This window comes from Lissotriton helveticus, chromosome 9, assembly GCF_964261635.1.
Source record: "Lissotriton helveticus chromosome 9, aLisHel1.1, whole genome shotgun sequence".
NCBI lineage: Eukaryota > Metazoa > Chordata > Amphibia > Caudata > Salamandridae > Lissotriton > Lissotriton helveticus.
The window spans coordinates 92,747,285-92,767,584 of NC_136070.1; the positions used below are offsets into that span (position 1 = coordinate 92,747,285).

The following is a 20,300-nucleotide window of genomic DNA, read 5'->3' on the forward strand; positions in this document are numbered from 1 at the left end:
TCTCTCTTTTTTGTGCCGCTGTGAGGGCGGTCTTTCATCTGCTTCTACCCTGCGTAAGGCTGTTGTTACTTTTTGCTTTTGGGAAGTGCTTTTATACTTATGACACCTCCGATACCAACCACAACATTTGGTTGCTGAGCTGGTTGTTCTTCAGCTGTAGCCTTCTACCCTTTTTTGGGGTTGAAGCTGTTTTTCATGTTACATTTCTTTTTGAACATTTGTTCCTTGACCGCTATCTCGCTTGGGTTTTGTTTGCAAGGAGGGTTAATGATCCTTTTGGATTCTTTTCCTGAGAATTCTTTTCAATTCTTGCAATCAGTGATAAGGTTCCAACCCTTGTGGGTTAATTATCCCTTGAACTAATGAGTAAAACAACTGACACTCTTGGGTGATGCCAGAATCCTCACTCGTTTATTTTATTTTAAAGGTTTTATATAGCGCGAACATGACCCTTTCGGGTATCAGAGCGCTTTACAAGTAAGGTAGATAAAAGAAACAATGTAAAAAAGAAACATAGAATTTCGAGATAAAGACTTATGTTACAGCTGGTTGTTCCAAGAGTCCAAAATAATGTTCACGTGAATTTCGTCATGAGAAGAGATTTAACTTCTATTTTGAAGGAGGCAGATGACTGGTTGAGTCTGGTTTCTGGGGTTAGTGCATTCCAAATCCTTGGAGCGAATCCAGAGAAGGCGCGATTATATGTTTTCTTCTTGGCAAATCCTGAGGCTTCAAAAGAAGGTTGTTGGCGCTCCTGGAGGATCTGTTTCCACACAAGAGCTCCTGTTTCTGGGCCAGGTACCTCGGGTGTTGTGATATAGGGCTTTGTGAGTCATGCAAGCGATTTTTTGTTGAAATCTTTCTTCGAAGGGTAGCCAGTTGAGCGTTTTGAAGTCGAGGGAAATGTGGCAATGTCTTTTGGAACCTGTAATGAGCCTGGCCGCTGAGTTGAGTGATGCTCTTAGCGGGGCAGTTGTCGATCTAGGGAGTCCACATAGCGTTGCACTACCACAATGTCAGAGATATTGTTCCATGGGCAGAGGTTGTCTTGTGGAAAATTGAGATTTCTTTTTGTTTTTGACTCTCTCTCTTTCTCCCTTCTCTTCCTTTGGGGGAGACAAGGTTCTTCTCCATAGTGGTGGTATACTGAAGGTTTCTTGCTGTGTTTAGATTATAACTTCTGGACATCATTTTATGGGTCCTGTCTCCGGTATAGACACTTCTGATCGTGCCTCAACACTTTGTATGCCGTATGTCTGCTACTCCATCTGTTACTTCAGTTCTTTATACTCATCTTTTTGGTTTTCGACCTCCACTTCTGGTATTTGGTCTTGCCACAACTGTTTACTCTGTCTTTGATCCACTGCTTCAGCGAAGTCCCTTTTTCTGTCTGATATTCTTTCTTTTGGGATGGAGTCTACTTATCTGGATAGGCCTTCCAAGTGTTGGCCTTTGATCACTGTGCTTTTTTTACAGACCCAGATAGTGGTCTTCATTTTTCTTTTCTAATGGGGTTGTTTTCCTGATTGTAGCCATTCAGACGGTGTTGTTGTTTTATGTTCGATTGCTATTATTTTACTGGGGTGTGTGATATCTTCCACTTCCTCTTCCTTGGATACTGTCATGTGGCTGATTGTCAGCTCTCCGTTGTCACATCTTCGGTCTAAAACCGATGTTGTGAACATTTATATAAACCTTTCTTGGATTTTTTTATTGTACAAAGTGTATGTGTGTGCTGACATTCTTGGGAGGATGCAGATTTTTGCTTGCGTTGCTGTATCTTTCCTTGTTTCCTAGGGGACTTTCGCTTGCTCATTGCATTTGCAATTGATAACCCTTCCTCCTCTGTGGGTTCTGCGTTAATTAGTCCCAGAGGGCTCACTTCTCTCTCTCAAAGCATTTTCTCTACAATGAGTGGTCTATGCCAATCCTTATTGTCATTGTTCGCAATGCTTTTCTTAAAGCATTGATTGGTGATCTATATATCACTTGTTTCTACGGCAGGGAGCTTGGCCTCCGTGGTATTGGCTATTTTAAAAATTGTTATTTCCTGTGTCACGTATTACTTTGCTGCTATCTTTTAACTTGCACTCACCCTTCTGGCACCATCAGATCTTGACCTCAAACCGCCCTCAACAACGGAATTATCGCTGTAGCGGAACGCCCCTAAACAAACATTTCCAGTCGCCATTGACGGCGAGGGACGAGGCCACGCCTACCCTTAGGACACGCCCACACGCCCCTTTCTCACCCTTTAAATAATGTGTAACCACCGGACGCGCAGCGGACGGGCGCAGCGGGCGCGCCGTCAGCCTGTCTGGGCCCAGCCGGCCCTAGGCCCTACTACTATGCCCATCTTACCCAGGAACAACCTGATATACTCCCGGGACAAGCTTCTAGCTTTAAAAACCCAGAAACACCCTTCCTGCTCGCGCACTCTGACGGACGGTAACCCCTTCATTAGATGCAATCTCTGTAACCCTGCCGGCCCGGATCCGGCACCTAGTGGACTGCAACTTGGCCTACTCAACTGCAGGTCGCTCGTGAAGCACGCGCTCAAAATCAACCTCCTAATCGCCAACCACGCCACAGATATCTTGTTTCTAACTGAAACCTGGCTTACGTCCAGCAATGGCCCGACACAGTCCTTGCACTCCCTCCCGGGTACCTTATGTGCTCGCTGGATAGATCAGAGGGGAGAGGAGGTGGATTAGCCATAATCTACAAGGACGTTTTTACCTGCAGAACTTCGGACGGCAACTTCAAGGGATGTGAAAGCTGTAACTTTGCCATACAAATCTCCCCAGTTACCTCACTGTCTGGAACGTTGGTATATCACCCTCCGGGCCATTTGGCCGAATTTCCAAGTAAAATCATCGATAAGATCTCCATCGAGTGCACATCCTCCTCCAACTACCTACTTTTGGGGGACCTTAATGTCCACTTTCTGGACCCGGCCGACAAGCAGGCGATAGAACTGCTACAGGACATCACCTCCACCGGCCTTGACCTAAAAAATCGACAGGCCACTCATGAAAGAGGGCAATTGCTCGACCCCATATTTACAAATATCCCAGACCTGAAAACCCTTGATCACGTCCCCCTCCCTTGGACAGACCATTTCCTGGTCCCCTTCGTATGGGCGATTAACACTCTGCCCCCTCTACCTCCCAAAATAAGAACCCGGACAAGACGATGGCACAAACTGGACCCAGATGAATGGGCAGCCAAACTAAGGGAAAACGTCCCCCTTCCCTCTCAAGACACCATAGCCGCGGACAAAGAATTCAACACTTGGGTCACCCAATCCCTTGACACCATCCTGCCAAAAACCAGCTCCTTGAAACGCACCAAGAGAGTCAACCCGTCCCCCTGGTATACCCCTGAACTCAACCTTTTGCGGAAGGCTTGCAAGAGGAACGAACGCCTTTGGAGGAAGGACAAAACGGCAGAGAAAAAAGATACATTTCGTACCTCCATAAATGTCTACAAAAAGGAGCTACGTAACACCAAAATTGTCTTCTACGAGAGCAGAATCAAAAATGCCGCATGCTCGGCCCACGAAACCTTCGCCGTTCTAAAAGAACTCCTCCATGCCCCTGACCCTCCTCTCAAGCCACTCGATCCCAAAGAAGCGGAAAGCAAATGTACTAATCTTGCTACCTTCTTTGACGAGAAAATAAAAAAAATTCTTCTAGCCATTCCCCTCCCCGAACCGGGGCATACGGATAGGGATCTCACTAATTCTACTACTCATCCCCCCCATCCGCTCGACAGCCCCTCTCCCCCCTTGGACACCTTTGGTCCAGTCACTACGGAAGAGGTTGAGGCAACACTGGCCTCAATCAAAAGCGGGTCCCCACTCGACCCCGCACCCCTCCGCTTCCTGAAAAAAGTGACTAGCACCATCACACTCCCCCTCACGGCATTGATCAACTCCTCCTTCTTGCAGGGCACAGTTCCCCCCAGCTGGAAAGCGGCAGCGGTCAAAGGCCTATTAAAAAAACCATCGTTAGACCCCCAGGACCTCTCCAATTACAGACCCATCTCCCTTCTCCCAGGTAATAGTAAGATCGCGGAGAAGTTAGTGAACAAACAACTGTCACTATTCCTGGAGAGCAACAACCTACTAGGGGTCTCCCAGACAGGGTTCCGCCCAGGACAGGGCACCGACATCGCCCTCCTGGCAGCAGTGGAGAAGGCCAGAAGCATTCTGGACACGGGAGGATCAGTGGCAGTGATCCTCCTGGACCTCAGTGCGGCCTTCGACACTGTGGACCATCCTACCCTTATCCAACGACTGGGAGAAATCGGAGTAAGGGGTACGGCCCTGAAGTGGCTAAAATCCTTCCTAACAGGCCGTTCCTTCCAAGTTTGGGAGAACGACAGCCACTCACCCGCTATTCCCCTCCGCTGTGGAGTACCGCAGGGCTCATCCTTGAGCCCTACGTTATTCAACGTTTGCATGGCCCCATTGGAGAAACTGGTCAGTCCGTTCGGCGTATCAATAATCAACTACGCTGACGATACCCAGCTGGTGGTTACCCTCTCACACCCCCACCACTCCCCCTCTGACCTCCACAGTTGTCTCACTGAAGTCCACCGCTGGATGAACCTCTCCTCACTAAAATTAAACGGCTCTAAGACCGAGATACTGATGCTCGGCCACAAAGGACTCTCCCTGCCGCCTCACCTCGGGCCCGACTGCCTGGGTGACCCCCCCACCCCCAAGGAAGAGGTCAAAAGCCTGGGCGTCTGGATCGATAACGACCTAAGCTTTAGAACTCAGGCAAAAAAAACTGCAGGAATATGCTTCGGACTCCTCAGAGCCTGTAGAAAGGTCTTCCCTTTGCTCCCAGCGAACGCCAAGAAACTTCTCATTCAGGGCCTCATTCTGGCGAGACAGGACTACTGCAACGCAATATACCTAGGAGCTCCCGAAGCCACGCTCAACACCTTGCAGAAAGTCCAAAATGCCGCCGCGCGCCTTCTGACCGGTACACCAGCAAGATCATCTGCTAAACCAGCCCTTAAGTCTCTCCACTGGCTCCCAGTCAGAGAAAGAGTGGCCTTCAAGGCTCTCTGTCTGGCCCACAAAACCCTTAACAACAATGGCCCTCCCCTCCTCAAGGAATTCATTATCCCTTACAAAGCGGAAAGGGCCCTCCGGTCCAGCGGAGAAAATCTCATCACAGTCCCCAGAGTCAAAAAAGCCAGAGCCGGTGGCCGCCGCTTCTCGGTCCACACGGCCAAACACTGGAACAACCTCCCAAGACGACTGAGATTAGAACCCAATCTCCTTCAGTTTAGGAAATCACTGAAGACCATCCTTTTTCCTCACCCATAAACTCCCTCCATTGCTGATACCCCTCGGAGATTCAGGTTTAGCGCTGGGATGCTCTAGGGTTACTACACGCTCTATAAAACCTTTAAATAAATAAATAAATAAAATATTGTCTTTGGCCTTCAGCCCTGTCCACTAATGGTCCGGTAACCATTGGGGAAGCTATTTAGTATTATGATTATATGACGTGTTCTTTTCCAACACTTATTTAACCTTCTGTCATGGGTGTCATTTTCCCCATGTTTCTACCCATAGGTACGTATTTCAGTTCTGTATGGGTTTTCCACAATCTTTTTGGTGGGGCGTCTGCTTTCCTCACCTACCTTCCTAGCCAGCCAGTCACTCTCTCTCTTATATCAGACCAGCTAGAACTCATCAGAGATCATTAGTGGGATCAGTTTGAGGACCCTCCTCCGGGGATGGTATTGCTTGGGTATCTAATTCAAAAGGTAAGGAATCTTCAGCTAAATGTGTCTATCAGATGAATAAAGTATTTACCTTCTGTAATACCCCATCTGGTAGAGACAGGATCTAGCTGCAGATTCCTTACCAACCTACCCATCCTCACAATTGGCAAACTGGTTTATCCTTTTGTTTACCAGCTTCCTTTCTGAGCACTCTCATGCCTTTCATTAGGATTTAAAAAAATAAAACCATTTTAAAAGGGTAGATTCTTTTGGGCACACTGCTTCCATAAGTAGTTTCTATAAGTGATTCTGAGTTTTTAGCATGGAAAATAGTCACAGAAGAATCCAATGTCATGGGATGGCTTATATGGACTGTGTTGATATCACATCCGATGGACGACCTCACTAAGGAGTCACTCGAAGCCCTCTGCCAATGTGCAGAGATACTGCTGTAGAAGGTTTTCCGGATCCAATCTGGTGCCTGGGGATAAATCAAAAGGTAAGGAATCTGTGGCTAGATCCTGTCCTTTCTCTGACCGATAAGGCGTTAGGTAACTAACTTATTATTTAATGTGCATATACACTCTTGTATGATATCCGTTTGTTTTTATTTAGGCAAATATGGCAAATATTCCTATAAGCATTTACCCATAAAACGAAATCAAGCAATAGAAAAAAGGTCATAAAACAGCCTCGTTTCGAATTCATATCCACACTTACAGCCATGTGTGACCCATCTCTTTGCGACTTGCGACCGTGGGAGGGGGTAGGTGCTGAGATGCCCGCCTTCAGCGACGCTTGAGAGGAACCTCTAACCCGCTGTTGGCCCCACATGGACAGCTTGTGAGGCATCCGGATCCACATTAGCGGTTTCCAGTAGGTTTCCCGCCTGGAACCATTCCAGTACGACACCACTCAGGTCGTATATGGGGGTCTTCGCAATCTAGTAGACACCCAGCAATTATATGAGCACTATGGTCCTGATGAATTGCCCTTACGGCAAGAAACATGTCGACCGTTTTCACATGAAGGGTTGAATAAGGATTGGTCTCATTGTCTATCACTCCTTAATACCCCTTAATTTTAACAAAGCAGCGAGCCTGATCATTAAAGTTATTCTTAATGGACTCGACTGACTTCTTTTAATTCTACACACACACACCCCCTTGCTCACTATTGCACTCCCTAGGTCCCTCACACACATACACCCGCTGGCTCGGAATAAAAGATCTCCATCAAAGTGCGGCCCTTCGGGCTGCCCGACGGGCATTGCACCGCCAGCCTGCCGTAGGAGCAGGATACCAATGATGACGCTGGACGGACACCGATTGGGACAACAGGTGTTGGCCTGTCGGTGACTTGTGTGAGGTATCCTAAAATTCTGAAAAGGGTCTACACCATGCACTTGTCCCGCCACCCTAACTGAGAGAGACAATCGATTGAGCTACAACATTGGCTCACACTGGGGAACTCTGTACAACACTCGTTTGCTTGCCGTTGCGTTGGACGAGTACACTGGACCCCATTAAATAATCGTCCTTTTTTTATTCCCCCTGTTTGATATCCATCTCTTTAATGTCCAGGTACCGCTTAGATACTGAACTGTCAAGTGAGAATATGTGTACCTGGGAAAATGAGCTTCCCTAGATGATGTTTTAACAATTTGTACACCATTTCAACCATCAGGATTTTCAGTTGGATGCAGTGACGGTCTATATTAAAGTTTCAAAACATCTGCTCAAGCGGCAACACTTTGGAGAGTTCCGGCAGTTGCTGAAATGTGTCAAAGAGTCAGGAGTTGCTGCTGAAAATGACATTGACAACATCATATACCAAAGTCTTGAAGAGCATGAACATATATCCGGAGAGGTAACAAAATATGCATTATGCCTGTAGCCATATAATTTTTCAGCCCCATGTATATTCACTTGCACGTATCACCGTGTTTATATTTCTTTATTCTTATATATTTAATTAATTTATTTATGAAAGGTTTCCTATGGTCGTAGAAAGGAATATATAGAACAAAATATTTTCATTGGAGAGAGGAGTTTAGGTCCCATCTGTTTTTGAACACATATTATAAAGAGCACAATTCCCAAACAGTCTGAGAAGGCCTAGCACATTTTAAGTCAGGTGCCTATGCTTCCAGTGACTATAGAAACTGTCACCTCACCTCCACATTTCATGCGTGTGAGCACAGTTGTTGTTAATGTGCTTTATAAGTAGTTTGTGTGATTTTTATCTTTAAACCTAAAATATTTTGATTTCTGTTTGTAGTTATTTGGATTATTCATAGGGAAGAAACATTTGGTCAATTATGAATATTGAGATTGACACTACTGATATAGTTTAGGAAAAAATCATAGGACGCTTGGCAGAAGAAAAACAGCTATAGTTTTTGTCTTTTCGTCCAAATAGTTTAACTTATTGTGTATTACACGCCTTCTCCTTACATTCTAGGTTGAAAAACTTTGGAAGAGTCATCTCTACCATTTTGCTCCCTTAGTCTGTGAAACATTTCTTTTTGTTATCTGCCTGGAGACACTCGAGGTGGGGGTGTAGACAGAGTGTAAACGTAGGTCTCCAACGGAACATATTAACATTTATGTTTGAGGCATATGAGCTGCAGATTACACACTGTGCATAGATCGACACCTAGTGTTGGGCCCAGATGTTTGCAGTTTGTTTTTCTCCTGAAAAGTTCTTTGGAAGTCATGAGATAGGTGAATCCTCCTTTGGACTACATTGCGCATGGGCATCGGCTCCATCCTCAGATTGTTTTTTTCCGCCATCGGGCTCTGATATGTTTCCTGCGCTGCTGTTTGGAACCGAAATTCCTTCGGCGCGCAATCCTCACCCATTTCGACTGTATTGTTTCAATCGTGCTCCCCATCGACGCGATTCTTCACCACTTCGAAGTCTTCGATTCCGGTCGTCGACGAAGGCCTTCGGGCCTACCTGGGCCTTACTCTCTAGCTCATGGAAAGGACGCCATTCAAGAGGTGTCCTCAATGTGGGTCGAAGTTTCCCCACACCGATCTACATGAGGTGTGCAACCTTTGCCTCTCACCGGAGCACGAGGCCAAAGACTGTTCCGCTCGTGCCTCCTTCCGCTCCAAGAAGACGATTTGGGACCGACGAGCTCGAAGAACCATGGCTCGCTCGTCAGCTTCGAACCCCGGTGACATCTTTCAAGAGGGCGTCGACGTGCCAGAACACCAGCGGGCCGAAGAAAGTGCCAGCTCCTCTGATGCAGAAGACTCAGACGTCGAGGACATCACTCCAGCTCAACGGTTCGTAAGTAAGAACGTCGACCCCAACCCTTCCTCGACACCCTCAAAAAAGGCTTCGGTCACACCCTCACCTTCGGGCCCGGTGCACACCGAGAGACTGATTCCCACGCCCTGCCTTCGGTCCCGGTAAAGAAGCCTACTAAGCCTTCAGGCGGCTCGGGCTCGAGTCAGCCTATTTCCGGTGTCAATCCCATACCGACACCGAAGAAGAAGCCATCTTCCTCAGCCATGCTAACCGCTGCTCCGACACCCAAGCACTCTGCGCCGAAGATTGGAATAGGCTCATCGACGCCAAAACCGCACTCGGAGCGATTAAAAAAGTGCCTAAAGGTCCCAACTCACATGCTTCGGAGCCGAAAAAACACGTTCCGGTTAAAGACATTTCAAAAGGTCATAGTTCTAAGCCAAAAGTCACTAGACCAGCTACCGAGTCGGTGCCGAAAAAACCTCCGGAACCGAAAACTTCGACGCCGAATGATCTGCCCATACAGAAGAGCTTTTTACACCAGATCCTACTCAAAAGACTCTTGGAAAGGATCCTAAAGAGTGGCCAACTAGCTCTTAGCTCCAAGAAGAGACCACTAGAGGTGCCTACAACTCCTCCTCCTCCAAAGAAGAAGAGAGACATTGCAAACTCTCCATTAAGGGCCCCTTCTCCACCACCTCCCCATACTATTCCTCCTCCTGCAACTCCTCCACCACATCAATCGCCTACACCATCCACTAATCCAGATGATGATGTAGATACAGACTCTGATGACACAGGTGGGGGTGCACATAACCCAGTAGGGACCAATAGTCCCCCTCAGTCACCTAAACCATGGGATGATTATAACACCCCTGATGTGCCTTATGTCCCTCAAGACGATGTATATCCTTCCAGGCCTTCCCCACCAGAGGAAACTATAGGGTTTAACCTATTAGTCCATAGAGCTGCCCAGTACCATGGGGTTGACTTGCACACAGATACTGTGGAGGAATACTTCTTATTGGACACTTTTGACACTACACAAAGGTCCACTGCCATTTTGCCAATGCTTAAAGGGGTCATTAAGCATGCAACAGAGGTATTTAAAGATCCTGTCAGGGCTTGTGTCCTCAATCGTCGCATTGAGAAGAAATACAAAGCTGCCCCTACAGATCCAGTTTACATTAGAGGTCCAGCACCACTAGATTCCTTAGTAGTATCTAATACACGTAAACTTGCTAATTCACAAACATCAGGTGACGCCTCACCACCAGATAAGGAACCTAAACTCTTTGACGCCTCCGGTAAACGCACAGCGTCACAGGCAGCTGACATATGGTGCATTGCCAATACTCAAGCGCTGTTGGCAAGATATGACAGGGCACATTATGACGAATTAGAATCCATAATGCAGCATCTACCAGATAAATATAAAAACAGGGCCAATGAACTCATACAGGAATGGAAAAATATCACCAATATTTCCATTCGTTGCACCCTAGATGCCGCAGATACTGCCTCAAGGGCAATTAATACTAGTGTCCTTCTGAGTAGGCATGCCTGGCTACGTATTTCAGGTTTCAAATCTGAAGTGCAAAATTCCATCCTCAATAAGCCATTTGATGAGAAACTCCTATTTGGCCCTAATGTCGATGTATCTTTAGAGGAAATGAAAAAAGACACCGACACAGCTAAATCTATGGGAGCCCTGCATTTGCAAGCTCCCAGATGTTCTTTTTGTCGCTCATCATATAGAGGCAATACAAGAGACTACGCCTCCGATAGCCCCTCCACTTCCTATAAGACCCCTAGCCAATCCACATTCAATAAGGGCTACCAAAGAGGGGGTTATAGGGGTAACAACAACAATGGCAGAGGCAAAACCAACAACTCCCGCTCTGCCTCCACCCCTACCCAATGACTTTCCTCCACTCCTCCCCCCCCCCCCCCCCCCCCCCCCCACCACCATTCCACTCCTGTGGGGGGAAGACTACAACAATTCCTTTCTTCCTGGACCAACATCACATCAGACAGGTAGGTGCGACAAATTATTCAATCAGGTTACTGTCTATAAATAAGATCTACCCCCCAAACATACCACCCAAACAGCGTCCAATGTCACAAGAGCATCTATCACTGCTATAGCGAGAAGTAATATCTTTGCTAGAAAAAAGTGCAATAGAACCAGTTACTCTGCACCAACAAAACAAGGGGGTCTGCTCCCTATACTTTCTTATCCCAAAGAAGGACGGCTCTCTAAGGCCTATTCTAGACCTCAGACCGCTAAACATATACTTGTTGTTGTTGAATAGCTTTATTTCAAAATATTTATCATTTCTTAAAAGCATTACAGTACAAAAACAATTTTAAAATTAGGACAGTTGTGCAGTTCGACCATCTAATACAGAAAGGCAATACAGTACAAGACAGTTTAAAATGTACCACAATTGTGCAATTCAACCATCTCAAATACATTTATACAATAAACAGCATATACCATCATTAGGAGGAGTGGAAAAAAACACAACATCAAAATAGCTAAAACCAGAAAAGTCAAGATGGATGACCTTTTACTGGAGGAGCAATTTCCTCACAGATCTTATCCTCCAAGCCCATCCCAGAAATTTTGCCAGGCAGCAAGCAAACAAGGGGTGAGTATCTGATCTTAGAATCTGTAAGGCCTCCAAGTGTAACCGGGTGCCCAGCCTCAAGCAAAGGGGTTTCAGCCATCTGCGGCGAGGTGCAACATACGCTGAACACTCGAACATTAGATGGGCGATGGACTCATCCCTGTTGGCACAGAAAGGACAAGTCGCAATGGTTTGCCAGGGTGGTTTCCAGCTCGCTGCCCATATACCTAGGGGCAGGACTCCAACCCTAAATTTAAAATACAGTGCCCTATCTCTCGGGTTGGAGATCAGGTCCAGGTAGGGTTCTCTAAGGGGGAGATCTTTAATAAGCAAAAACTCAGCAGCAGATCTACATAGGTTGGAGTGGCTCGCTCTCTCGTTTCCCACCCACGACCAGAATATTTTCTTTAACAGCTGTTTAGGTGGTGAAGATCTATTGGCCCAAGCGTCTCCCAGGCCCAGTTCGCAAAGGAGGCGCTTTACTTCCATGAGCCAACCGATCCTATACCAGCCCGGGGTTGAGAGGAGTTCACGCAGGGCATCTGCGGAGCTTGAAAGTTCTGGAACATTCCATATGCGGGCCCATAGTAGAAGGGGGCGTAGCTTTGCCTGCTCGGATATGGAGCGTGCGCCTGTATCAAGTAGGAGAGGAAGAGTGGGACAGCTGTGAGGTAGCCTCATTAGATATTTATGAAATTTGTTCTCCAGATAGGTCAGAGTGTCAAATTTCTGCGTACCCCAAAGCTCTGCCCCATACAACGCTGCACTCACTGCTTTTGCCCTATAAATATCTAATATCACCCCGATGGGTTTAAGGGGTGAGGCACGATGTTCTTTTAACAATGCACCTGTGACCCTCCTATGAGTCAGAATGATTTTTTGATGGTGCGCCTTCCAACTCATAGAGTCACAGAGTCGGATGCCTAAATAATCGAATTCCCTTACCCTTTCGAGTGGGACTGAGTCAAGGGTTGGAGGATGTACTGTCTTCCTAGGGGGGTTCAAAACCAGGAACTTGGTTTTACTGATGTTAATGGCCAAGCCCCTGGAGTCGCAAAACTCCTGAAACCTTGAGAGCAACGTTTGGAGGCCTATCGGGGTTTTCGAAATCAACAGGGTATCATCTGCAAACAGGAGAGTTGGTATCTTCCTGCCCGCCAGGGAGGGTGCGTCTGCTGGTAGTTTAAGAAGATGCTCCACCACTCCGTTTAGGTATAATGAAAACAGAGTGGGGGCTAGCACACACCCCTGGCGGACGCCCCTGTCTACAGAGATACGAGATGTTTTTTGACCCTGTGCGCCCCATCTAATTTGAGCAAAGTTGCTTTCGTGGAATTTGATGATCAATGCCAGCAGGTACGGGGGGATGCCCAAGCCCTCAAGAACAGCCCACAATTGGTTACGTGGAACTAGGTCAAAGGCAGTCCGTAGGTATATAAAGGCGAGATACAGACTGCCTTTGCCCAGCTTAACCACTTTCCAATAAAGCATTAGGAATCGGAATGTCTGCTCAATCGTGCCAGTTCCAGATCTAAAACCGGCCTGGAAGTCAGACAAGACCTGCTTTTCTTCGGCCCACTGTAAAATCCTCCCTAAAACAACTTTCCCTGCTACCTTCTGGGTAGAATCAAGCAGACTTATGGGACGGTAGTTGGCAGGGTCGTCCCTACAACCTTTTTTAAAAATAGGGACGACTTCCGCACCCCTCCACGAGTCCGGGAGGCATCCACCAGACATGGCCTCATTCAAAAGCAGGGCAATGAGTGAGCTCCACACCTCCGTATTTGTCCGGAGCAAGTCGCCAGGGACACCATCTGGGCCTGCCGCCTTATTAGGCACAAGACACCTGATCGCTTCTTCAACCTCCTTGGCTGTAAAAGTGTGGTCTAAATCTGTGTTAGCTACCGGCACGCTATGTCTGGGACCCCTATTCTGTCCAGGAGCCTCTAATGGATTAGAGTAGAGCTTGGAAAAATGGGCCAACCAGACCTCCCCTGTAATATTGCATGTCAGCAATGAGTCGACCGGCCTATCCCTGCCTCTGAGCAGGGCCCAGAAACCCCTTGAATCCTTTTTGGAGCTGGCGTCCATAAGATCTCTCCAAAAATTTGTTTCATGGGTATCCTTTGCCACTGCTTGGGCTTTTTTGTAATTTTTCCTGGCGAGTGTAATCTGAGCAGAGTCTTTCTTTCCAACCGCCCGGATAAGATCGCTTTTGGCTGCACAACAGGCAGAGGAGTACCATTGGTCTCTACCCCTAGTTGCCGATCTCCGAGTGTCCCTGGCCCTTCCCTGAGGAACTATAAACAGGTTACTAATAGATGCGATGGTCTCTGTGAATGTCGTAAGAACGTCATTATCAGAATCCAACGCACCTAAATGGAGCTTTGCTTTTAGCATTATGCTCCCAACTTGGGCCATTCTCACTTCGTCCGCGGCGACTTTCGCCCATTTTAATCGCCTACCACAATTGGATGGTACAACTTCGTGGGATGATTTCCAATTGGATTGAGGCGATGGAGGATTCCCTTCTTCCCACGGGAGGGCAAGGGTTAGGACCAAGGGATTATGATCGCTATCGGTTGTTTGTTGGACTTCCATGTCTTGGAAATACTGCCATAAGTTATGATTTAGCAGTATGTAGTCTATTCTTGAGGTGTAGCCCACCCTATTAAAGGTGTGCGCACCCCTAGAATCTGATTTAGATCGGCCATTAGTGGCCCTGAGATCGTGTTCTAAACAGAGAGAATTAATATCAATAACATTCTGAGTCCATTTTTTAATTGGATCAAGAGCGAGCAAAGGGATGCCTCTCTTAGCATCGTCTTCCCAGGTGTCCAAGATGTCTTCACTGGCTAACGGTTCGAAACAGCAGTTAAGATCTCCAGCCAGGACAATAAGGGAGTCAATATTGCAACCACTGAGCTCCTCTTCGACTCCAGTTGAAGATAGCAATGAGTTCCCCCCCCTCGCCCCCCTGAGATACAGATTGAACACCTCTAACTTCCTGCCCCCCGGGCACTGTATAGTGAGTCTCATAAGGTCTGGAGATTGAATATTTATGTGTCTTATGGAGAGCCCCAGTGTGATACTGACCCAGATAAGAAGGCCACCAGAAGGGCGGCCTTTACTGCTCTGCGGTTTGGATGCTGGTACATAGTAGGTTGTGAAACCTACCCTGTGAAAGGGTTCCAAGCACCAGGTTTCTTGCAGGAGGCAGATCCCAAAGGGGTCCACAAAAGAATTCCAATCTGGCTTATCGAAATTTCGAGCAAGCCCTGCCACATTCCAACTTAAGATCTTAAGCTGGGAATTATCTATGGATCTATTACAGATCGAGGGGACAAGGGCAGGGGAGACAGTGTTACAGCCGAGAGGCCGGGAGGACTGGAGAAGAATTGTAGGTGACAACGGAGCAAAAACAATCTCACTCACAATTGCAGTAGCACTGGTGGTACAATTGGTGTTGAGAGAATGCAGTGAGCCCTGAACAGGCAAAGCCTGAGTCCTGGTTTGAATAAGAGGGACAGGGATAGTCCCAACAAGGGTAGTCGACAAAGGACAAAGACCAACTTCCACCGAAGGTGCATGAGGCTGAGTTGGTGGTGCCAAGTCAGGGAGCATTGGTAGTCAGTCAACATCCTCGAGACAGTCGTACCTGTTTGAGGTTGTTAACCCGAGCCAGCCTCTAGTTGGATTATGCTCTTTGGAGGAATACCCCCAACTGGGCTGATAGGGAACCATGGACCAATTGCCCCCATGTGAGTATGCAACTCGAGGTGGGTAAAAGAAAGACAATGGCCTCGGGGCAATAGAGGAGCCCCCATCCACAACAGCCCAGGAACAAATATGACTAGCCGTGTAGGGGTCTTCAAACGTCACGACTATACAATCGCCGGGAATGGATTTCCTTGTGGAACCCACCCACGGTACTCTACGTACCATTTTGACTCTACTCGTCCTGCCATTAGGGATCGGTCTGTACGTATTGAGCCAGTGCATGACCTTATTCTGTAAGGACCGGTGATATTCGTGGTGGCCATTCGCTGCCTCCGGCACGCCAGTCAGAACCACCACATAATCATTGGCTTCTGGAGGGAGATCAATGTACCCCCCTCGGAAATTGCTCTTGATGTGAGGGCCCCCAGTAGGACGGAGGGAAGTTTTATTCTGGGAGACCTGAGTAGGGCGGAGGGTGGAACTGTTAGGATTCTGCCTCCTGGGAGCAGCCCTGATAGTGCGGGTGTGTGTTTGTAAGATAGAAGCATTTGGGGTGTTAACCCCGGGCGGGGGTGCGAGATTTGTAGTGGCGACTCTCTTGGTGCGTGGTTTAGGGATAGGCTGAGTGGAACAAGGCGCAATAGGGTTAGAAGTCGGGCCAAGCGGGACTGTGGGGGAAGGGATTAAAGCCTGAGGAGCAGTGTTATTCTCTATCAAACCCTGGTGTTCAAGACCTCTCAAGCCAAGTGTAGCCAAGGCTATAATGCTTTTCTCCATCTCTAGGAGATGGTTCTCGATTCGAGAGAGTCTTAAATCCAGGGGAGATAAGAGACTTTTTAGTGTATCCCAAACTACTCCTATAAATTCCCCTTCCCTCCCCTCCTGGTCGTTTAAGTCGAGGTCTGCTCTCTCGGTAGGTGTATTGCTTTCGATGGCAACAGGAGCTACCCCAACATTATCAGCGCACCAAGGGGCCTGTGGAAAAGTGTGGAGCCTTCCCAACGTACCGTCAGCTGGGATGTTGACAGTGTTAGGTACGTGTGCCCCCAAGGTTTTGGCCTTCTTATGTGACGAAGTCGATCTAGGGGTGCGTTTTCTTTTGTGCGGATTGTCCGGAATGCTGTCAAGTCTACCGTAGCAAGTGGACGCATCAGAAATATCTGGGGAATAAGAAGTGGGGGTAAGAAGATGATGAGGGCTAACCACAGGGTTGGACAAGCTTTCGGGCAAAGGTAGTGGACACAGGGGTGGCGAAGGGATAGGCAAAACTGAAGTGTCGTGAACATCAGCCATCGTTGTTACACACTGTTGGTTGTGCAAACGCTTCGGTGTGATGGCTGATGCTATGTGCCCTAGGGAAGATTTCTTGGAGTTAGCAAACTCTAGAGACAGCTTCCTAGCAGCCGCCAAGTCAAGGGACACTCTAGTTTGGAGTTTGGTAATCTCCTGGTCTATGGCGATATTTGTGCGTGTGATAAAATCATCCATAGGACCATTAAGAACCAACCCCCCCTTGGCAGCCCTATTACGAGTAACACGAGTACACATGATTACAAAAGTAAACTACCGGCCTAGGCAAAAATAATGGCCAAAGTCAGTTAGGGGGAAGGCAAGGCTAGGGCATAAGAGAGGGGGCCCAGACCAGACCTCTCAGACCTCGAACGGCCTCAAACGGCCCGCTCTTAGCCCGGTCTTCGCCCCGAGCTGCGTCCCGCGCTGCGGGAGTGATGTTCCTAGATATAGTGACCGTAATGGGCAGTGTGCAGGCCAACGGGGAGAGCGGACCGGAAGGTCTGAAAGGGTCACGCAGGGACTCCTGGGCAATGGAGTCCCTGTCCACGCTCGCAGCCCCGCTGTGCCTCTCACCCAGCCCGGCTAAACATATACATACAGTCAGACCATTTTCACATGGCACACTCCAACAAGTCCTTCCTCTCCTGTTACAAAACCACTTCCTTGCTACTCTAGATCTCAAGGACGCATACTTCCACATTCCCATTCACAAAGCTCACAGGACGTATCTCAGATTTGTAATAGACGGGCAGCACTATCAATTCAAAGTACTCCCATTCGGAGTCACAACAGCACCAAGAGTATTTACCAAGTGCCTAGCAGTAGTGGCAGCACATTTACGAAGACAAAACATCCACGTCTTCCCGTACCTAGACGACTGGCTCATAAAAGCCAGCTCATACAACCAGTGTGTGGAACACACTCATGCCACAATCCAACTGCTCCACAACTTGGGGTTCACAATAAACCACCTCAATTCTCATCTGCAACCATCCAAAGTACAACAGTACCTCGGTGCCACAATAAACACCTCAACAGCGCTAGCTTATCCCACTCCAGTAAGGATAGCCAGCATGCAAGCTCTTCTCACAAAATTTCAGCCTCAACACTCCCTTCCAGCACGAGTGTTCATGCAGCTCATAGGGATGATGGCCTCTTGCATTTTCATAGTGCCCCATGCAAGACTTCAAATGCGTCCTCTCCAAGAGTGCTTATCACGTCAATGGAACTAGGCTCAAGGTCAATTAACAGACCTAGTGTTGGTAGACGGTCGGACTCCTCGCTCTCTGCAGTGTTGAAACACTAAAAACCTTTCCAAAGGCGACCGTTCCTAGAGCCAGTTCCTCAAATCGTCTTGACAGCAGACGCATCGCTCTCCGGCTGGGGAGCCCACCTACTGCAACACACCATGCAAGGCAGGTGGACACCACAACAAAAGTTACTCCATATCAATCACCTGGAATTACTAGCAATATTCCTAGCACTGAAAGCTTTCCAAAAGCAAGTATCAAACAAAGCTGTGTTAGTCCGTACGGACAACATGACAGCCATGTATTACATATAGAAACAGGGCGGAACACACTTCCTGCGACTCTCTCAACTAGCACAACACATATGACGGTGGGCTATACCTCAAAACATATTCCTCTTAGCCCAGCATGTTCCAGGAGTACAAAATACCATAGCAGATCTGTTAAGTCTTCAGACACAACAGACCCACGAGTGGGAACTTCATCCGCAGTTCTTCAACCATTCTTTCAGATGTGGGGACAACCTCAGATAGACCTCTTTGCCACCCACAAAAACCCCAAATGCCCAAGCTTCGCCGCCAGATATCCACACCCACTGTCCAAACGCAATGTCTCCACGCCTTTTAACACAGAACCGCGGAGAGATCAGTCACCCGGACCCAGCTCACCTCAGCTCAACCTTGCGATCTGGCTCCTGAAATCCTAGAATTCGGATATCTTAACCTTCCTCCAGACTGCATGAATATCATAAAAGAAGCTGGACGTCCAACCACTTGCGCGTGATATGCAGCTAAGTGGAAATGCTTTGTAATATATTGTCACAACAACAATATTAATCCCCTAGACATGTCTATTCAACACATCGTAGGATACCTACTACACTTCCAAAGATGTAACTTAGCCTACACGTCTATTAGACTGCAACTTGCTGCCATAGCAGCATATCTTCAAAACAGACAGCATCTATCTCTGTTCAGAGTGCCTGCTATTAAAGCCTTTATGTAAGGCCTTAAGAGAATAATTCCTCCCAGAGTACCACCTTCACCGGTGTGGAATTTGAACATTGTTCTCACATGGCTAATGGGACCTCCCTTCGAACCTTTACATAAATGTGAACTACAATTTTTAACATGGAAGGTTGCGTTCCTAGTAGCTATTACTTCTTTACAGAGAGTTAGTGAACTACAAGCACTAACCATTCAAGAACCTTTCTTGCAAATGCATCATAATGAGGTTGTTCTCCGTACTAATCCAAAATTCCTGCACAAGGTAATTTCTCCTTTCCACCTCAATCAATTTGTGGAACTGCCCGTTTCTTCTCACAGCCACAGACAGTAGCAGAAAGAGCTCTTCATACCCTAGATGTCAAAAGAGCATTGTTATACTACATCGAAAGAACACAACCCTTTCGTAAGACCAAACAACTTTTTGTGTCTTTCTCACCACCACATAAGGGCAACCCCATATCAAAATCTGGGTTAGCTCGATGGATTCTCAAATGCATACAGATTTGCTACCACCAAGCTAAACGTACGTTATCTGTTCCTCCTAAAGCCCACTCTACAAGGAAAATGGGGACTTCAATGGCATTTTTAGGGAACATTCCCCTAGATGACATCTGCAGAGCAGCTACATGGTCTACACCGCACACATTCACCAAACACTATTGTGTAGATGCGCAAACTAAACAACAAGCTAATGTGGGCCAGGCTGTTCTCAAAACATTATTTCAAACTACTGCAACAGATAGGGGTGGTCGCTGCTAAGAGTGGGTAGAGAGAGTTACACACGCCCACCCGCCTCCCCTTATCTGTTCCACTATTATCTTAATTAGATACAGCTTACATGGACATCCTTACTTATCTTGCAAAGCTCCATTATTTCCCTAATGGCGAAAAACAATTTGAGGATGGAGCCAATGCCCATGCGCAATGTAGTCCAAAGGGGCAGTCACCTATCTCGTGACTTCTAAAGAACTTTTCAAGAACAAAAACAAATTGCAAACATCCAGGCCCAAAACTAGGTGGCGATCTATGCACAGTGTTTAGCTCTACATGCCAAGAACAGATGCATACTGGTAAGTAGCATTTTCCATATGGTGTGTGTTCACACCAAGTGGGAGATGAGTCCAGTCCTCTGTTCCCAAACCATTCCTGTAAGAAGCCATGAGGCTCTAAAAAGTCCACTATCAAGAGTAGCCGCAAAAAAAGTTACATGTAGGAAACATAGAATGTGGATGCTCGCACAGTCTAGGGCACTGCTACATGTGCCCCTTTTGAACTGTGTACACCTGGGAATATGGGATAACTAGAGTGAAACAGTGACCAGATGCACCCAGTTATAATTTCAGCATAAGATTTTTTTTGCGGTACAGATACACATCAATAACCAT

General features: G+C 47.3%; 1 protein-coding gene across 2 annotated transcripts in view; it reads left to right on the top strand.

Moving 5' to 3' along the window:
- ZFYVE26 (zinc finger FYVE-type containing 26) overlaps window positions 1-20,300 on the top strand; it is a 657,581-nt gene that overhangs the window by 588,504 nt on the left and 48,777 nt on the right. For both annotated transcript variants that reach the window (XM_078659543.1, XM_078659544.1), the window contains one exon: window positions 7,438-7,620. In XM_078659543.1, the coding sequence (XP_078515669.1) occupies window positions 7,438-7,620 (183 nt within the window). The remainder of the gene's footprint in view (window positions 1-7,437; window positions 7,621-20,300) is intronic.